The sequence below is a fragment of the Serinus canaria genome, chromosome 1A (assembly GCF_022539315.1).
Source record: "Serinus canaria isolate serCan28SL12 chromosome 1A, serCan2020, whole genome shotgun sequence".
NCBI lineage: Eukaryota > Metazoa > Chordata > Aves > Passeriformes > Fringillidae > Serinus > Serinus canaria.
Window position 1 is genome coordinate 65,491,289 of NC_066314.1, and position 6,000 is coordinate 65,497,288.

Genomic DNA, 6,000 nt, shown 5'->3' on the forward strand with positions numbered 1-6,000 from the left:
AAACAGGATTTTGAGGCAGAATCATTGTGAGGATAAGCAGAGCCATGTAATTGGGTGTGTACACAATGCCAGACTAGTGTCCTGACACCAGAGCAATACCAGCTTCTCATTGTCTCAGTGTTATGTGGTATGGCAGCCACTTGAGTCATATGCTGTGTGACAGCTGTGCACTGAGCATTTCTCTTTTTAAATTCCCTGTTGCACTCTTACAACAGGCTGTTTGGGGCATTAGATCATGTTTGTAAGGACTTTTTGGGGGTCTGACACACTTATAATTGACCTTGGCTTTTCTGCCAAGGTCACTAACTATTGCCATTCCAAGGGGCTGGCCTCTTCCTAAATACCACTCACCTCTTTCTTGGAGACCTCCAGGATCACATGAAGTCTAAGGATTAATTTTAATTCACCTTAAAGGTGCACTGTACCTTTTGGGTTGTCTTCCTGTGTGCTAACCATTGACCTAGACACATGCACAGAATCCCAGAACCATTTAGGTTGGAAAAGACCTCCAAGTTCATTGAGTCCAACCTGTAACTGATCCCACCTTGTCAACCAGCCCAGAGCACTGAGTGCCATGTCCAGTTGTTCCATGGACACCTCCAGGGATAAGGACTCCACCACCTCCCTAGGCAGACCTTTCCAATGCCCGACCACCCTTTTAGTAAAGAAATGCCTGCAAGCAGAAACTCCAGATTTCTTTGGCTGTACCTGCTGACAAAGGCTAATGAGACCTTAAACTCACCCTGCAAAATACCTGCTTCTGCTTTCTGTCCTCAAGTGCACAGTACATCCTTTTCTTAACCACTGCATCCTTAATCTTATTGTTCCACAGTCAAAGAAGAAGAGAAGAGAAAGTTATTAAAGAGAAGCAGTGAGCTGAAGAGTGAGCATAGACAGTTAGAAGAAAAAGATCGACTTCTCAACAGTGCAGTGAAGGTAGGACACCTGATGGGGACACAGAGTCTCCTGAAGAGATGCTTATAAAGAATTTAAACCCCAAAAAATTGTATTTTGTGGCTAGAAAATGATTCAAGCTCCCAAGCAATAGATTTTTAAGTGTGAATGTGTTTCTCTCTGAGGAAGTACGTGTGCATTTTCTTTATGCACGAAAGTAAGCCACTCTGGCAGGCAGAGGAGGAGAAATCACTTGAATTTCTGTGGCAAAACACACACAAACAAAACTCCATGAATAGCCATGACTGCCTTCCTTGTAGTTGCATCCATAGCTGTGAGGTACCCAATGACTTCAAGGTACTTCCATCCTCTAAGGGAAAAGTTTGGTCACAAGTGTGTCCTCTGGTGGTAGCTGCTTGTCCATTAGCTCAAACCTCCTGATAGTAAGTAGAAATAACCATCTTTACTGAATATTGTACTATCTCTCCATGACTGGGCACGGGCTATTTTGTCTCTCCAAACTGATTTCAAAGCTAAATGTTGTCTGGAGGTGTCTTCCACACATATTGTGCTATGAGGAGCAGTCTCTGGCTGAATGGGCTGAAGTCAAAGCCTAAATCCTGCCCTTCATGGCTGAAGGAACTATCTGGGGCTACCTCCATCCTGAGAGGTAGCTGTTAGTTTGCATGGCAGCCTCAATAAATATTTGACACTTCCTTACCCTGGAAAAATCCAAGTGGCAGCAGCAGGAGTAACTGGTCACTGCTTGTTTTACCATTGCAGTTATCCAGAGGGGGCAGTTAAAATATTTATCATGTAAAACAGAGTGGAAGGAAAAGCAATAACTTATTAAAAGACTTCACTATATATTCCCTGTACATGTGTGTAGCACTAATGGAACCACATGTGTATGTGATAGGTAGGAGAGTGCAGTGGGCTGACAAATTTGGGAAAAGAAAAGCTGTCAGCTATCAGGTGTGTGTCATGGCTGTCAAAATCAGTAAGATTTCTACCTAAGCAGAATCAGGTTCTTCCAGTGGGCAACACTGTCTTATTTAAATGGTAATATCAGTCAATGATTATATTTATTGGAAATGCATCCACTTGAAAGAAGAAAATAAATTAAAGGTGTCTCTCACAGAGCAATTTCATTCTGACATTTTAACAGAGATTTATATCTAAAAGAGCACTCTCATACACCCCACAGCTGCAATGGTAAAAACAGAACATAATTTATCTTTCACCTGAAATTTCATCTCTCCAAACCGACCTCTGAGCTGCTCCACACCGTTGCTTTTCAAACAGGTTGATTTTCAAGTGAGCATTTCCCAGTTCCCCAGGACTGGAGAATCCCCACCCCTGGGCAGTCTGGACCATAGCCAAAGGGAAGCAATCTGCATACAAGTAATTGGTCTGGTCAGAATCCTGGGTGCACCACTGGGAGAAAGAAATCAGGTTTCAGGTTTTAGAGGCTGCTGTCCCCTTTCATCTTGCAGACAGACTCAGGGTGTGGGTCTGTCCCTCACTGAAGAACGGGGTGCTGGATGCAGCAGTCCATGGTTGGGGAGGGAAAGGAGAATTACTGGTTCTTCCTACCTTTTCTTGGAGAAATGGAGGATTTGGGATGCCTTTGTTTAGCTCCTGCTCTCGTGCCCATTTGCATGGAGGTTTTTATTTCAAGAGATCACAGGGAGAAATTTGGCCACCCTGAGCGATGAAGGCATTCTTGTGAGTGTTCTGGTGTAACAGCTGTGTCTTGGAGCAAAGTTTTCTGCTGGAAAAATATTGATATCATGTTCAATGAGATTCATGTGTCTTCACAGGGCCTGTTCCCTGAAATGTGTGGCACATATGAAATGCATCCTGGTGAGCATTTATCAGGGTCCTTTGGTAAGAGTGAGAGATCTGAGTGGTGCCTTCTGTATTTTCAGTAACACAGCTCTTGCACTCCTGTGCCAGGCATCTCTGTGGAGTGCAGGAGATGTTCCTGCCAGGCTGTCTACAGGATAGAGTCAGAAACATCCTCCAAATGCATTTTGCCTGGGAAGGATATTGTTCCCTCAGACAGCTGCTGCAGTGTGTGCAGCACTGCTGATTGCTCCATTTGTTAAGCTGTGGTTTTGCTTTCCCCAAAGGAGAACATACTTCATTTGAGCAGAATGTGCACCCAAGGCACCAAAGGATGTTTGGAGAGATGTTTGACACCACTTTGAATGTATTCTCAGTCTTTCCTTCTCTCTCCTCTTCTCTTTATTTGACAGAAATGCTTAGAGCTAAAAACCAGCCTGATGGCCCAGCAGAAAGGGACTCAGTCATCACTGGAACGTCTCAAAACCCTCATTAGACTGATACAAAACGAGCAGATGATTCAGGTTACCATGACGACCACCACCACCACCTCCCTGCTATCAATCCCCTGGATCAAACCCTCTGCTGCCTCTGCTGCCATGCACAAAGCTCTGCAGCCATCACAGGGCAACAACTGACAGGAGTCGGCTGCGCAAGGAACGGTGATGAGAAACTTTATGCACATCAGCAGAGGGGAGATGAAACTGGAACAAAGGACAGAAGGAGCAATCTCAGTTTTGATACACTTAGAGACTTGCAGACCAGGCAGCCCAGTTTGTAGGTCACTGTGGCAGCACATTTCCACAGAGCGGGTCATGCTGCAGTTTTGTATTTGCCAAGACCTTCAGTGCTTATGACATTTTGTTTTGTTATGTTGGCCTTAATGTATTTATGACTGAGGATGAGCCAGAGAAGCATGGCTGATAGAGGAAGCAGGATAGCCTTTTGTGGTGGCAGACAGGCTTTCTGTTCCAAGGGCAGAGGAGGTGGTGAGGTATTAGAGAAGTAGTTGGGCTGAAAGCTATGTGTGTGGGGGGGAATCAGTGAGATAACCAGAAACTGAGTTACTTAGCACTTGACATAGATGTCAGAGGAACAAGTTTGGCCCCACTGATTCAGGTGACCTGGATATGGGGTCTTTGTGACCAGGACAGCATCACAGACACTCACAGAGCCTTGGAAACAAAAGATCTTTTTTTTCTGTATTATTAGACTTGAGAATTGCAGATATTTAAATAAAGAAACTGTATGAAGTTAGCATTTCTAGTAAAATATTGAAGTATTTTCATGCTAATGCATCTGTATATGCGTTCCAAAATATTTAAAAAAATACGACTGTAAAACTCCTTTTTCAGGTCCTTTTTACTTATTTTACTATCAGTGTATTTTTCTCATGGAGTTTTTGTGCAAGGCTTAGCATCAACCATAACAGTGGATACCTTTGACAGTTTGGGTTTCATTTTTTAAAGTGATTATTTTGTGGTTTTCTGTCTTTTTGTTCATTTTGGATTGTTTTTTAAACAAAAAAAGCAAATAAATATTCTGGGTTTTGTTTCTTGTCAGTACAGATAATATGCCAAAAAAATAACCTTTTTGTACTGCATTTTTAAAGATATGCAACATGATTTTTTTGGTTGTTTTGTTTTGTTTGGGGTTTTTTTGTTGTTGTTATTGTGGTTTGTTGTGGGGGTGTTTTTTGTTGTTTTGGGGTTTTTTTGGTTGGTTGATTGGTTGGTTGGTTGGGGTTTTTTGTAGAAATATCTGCTGAAATGGTACAGGGAAAAAAAAACTGCCTCAAGGGGTTGTTTCTCAAACTGGAGACTCAGACACAAGACTTCTGGGGGAGGGACAGGGCATGGAAAATTAAAAAGGTTTGGGAGGATTTTGTTTTGGGAACTTGATTCCTTTTTAACATTTTGTTGGATTTTAGCATATTTGGGAAGTGTTAAGCATTAGCCTGAGAGAATCCCAGTGCACCTGCCTGTTTACTAGCTGGTCTTCCTGATTCTGCAAGGTGCTGCCTGGCCCCAGAGCCCCCCTGTCTGCTGCGGCTGCCTGGGCAGGTGCTGATGGACACCCTGCTTTTCTCAGCTCCCACTCCCCTGTGCCATTGTCTCTGTCCCTGTGAGTTCTCCATCAATTAGCACAACAGGTACCTATGGAAAGCCACCAGAGCAGGACACAAGGTTAGTCCCTCACATCAGCATATCACGTGGTGCCGAATAGCCTTTTTTGTTTTTAATTTTAAAAAATAAACACATGAGGGACTGGCTTTTTCTGTTGCCCAGAAAGCACATGGTCCCTTCAACCATTTTCACAACTCCGGGAGAAACTGTGCAGTACTATACAAATCTATTTTAATACACAACTCTCGATTGAACAAGATTTTTATATTCTTTTATTGATGAATAGAGTGAACTAAGTAAAACACAGTTGTTATACATTGGTTAATGTATGCAATTATGCATTCTGAGTGGCTTGCAATGTAGATGTTTTCAGGTTTCATAATTTTTTTTTCCTTCTCAGACAAATAAAAAATAAAGGAAAAGTGTAGAAGGTTGAATATGTGAAGAATTTCTGAAATACTGTCTTCAACTGTTAAAAGTAGTTATTTTGAAAAGGGGGCTGTCCAGTGGATAGTGTGCATAGAAAAAAAAAAAGAAGTGTTTGTCTTAAATATGCCAATGTAGTTTTACTTCTTTATGATGCATTAAACTTGACTGAGAATTTCCTGGCATTGTTGTGGTGGTCTCTGCTGCCCAGGGTCACAGCCTGGCCTGCCCAGGGCCTGTTGAGGGACCCCTTCCCTGGCCAGACTCTCCTGGGGAGGGAGGGGGAAAGAAATTTCTCCACCACTGTGTTCTGTTTTCAAACTTAAGCCCTGCAAGAATGAGTACAACACTTTCTGCTTGCTTTCTGTCAGGAAGGTGGCCTCTTCCTTGAGGCCACTGTGTCTCCCAGGCAGAGGCATCCTGTCCATCCCTTGATTAGCTTCCCTCCACTTGGAATAATTGCCAATCCACCAGATCCCTGGGCTTCCCTTTCATACCTGCACTCTCAGGTGCTCTTCAAATGTGTGGTGACCCTATTTTGTAAAGTAATTTATAAATCACTTTATAACTAGTAAAGAAACAGAGAGAGAGGGCCCTAACAGGGTTTGGCTGGTTTCTGGCTGGTCATGGAACTTCTTCCCAATAAAATTAATCAAATTAAAGCATAAGACTGTCACAGCTGCATAAAGCCTACCACACTGGCTAG

The 6,000-nt window shown here is 42.9% G+C and overlaps 1 protein-coding gene across 2 annotated transcripts in view; it reads left to right on the forward strand.

Annotated features, from left to right (window-relative positions):
• PHF21B (PHD finger protein 21B) overlaps nt 1–5,421 on the forward strand; it is a 142,061-nt gene extending 136,640 nt beyond the window's left edge. For both annotated transcript variants that reach the window (XM_030238637.2, XM_050970108.1), the window contains 2 exons: nt 833–936; nt 3,156–5,421. In XM_030238637.2, the coding sequence (XP_030094497.1) occupies nt 833–936; nt 3,156–3,380 (329 nt within the window). In that variant the 3' untranslated portion in view covers nt 3,381–5,421. The remainder of the gene's footprint in view (nt 1–832; nt 937–3,155) is intronic.
• Nucleotides 5,422–6,000: the final 579 nt, after the last annotated feature.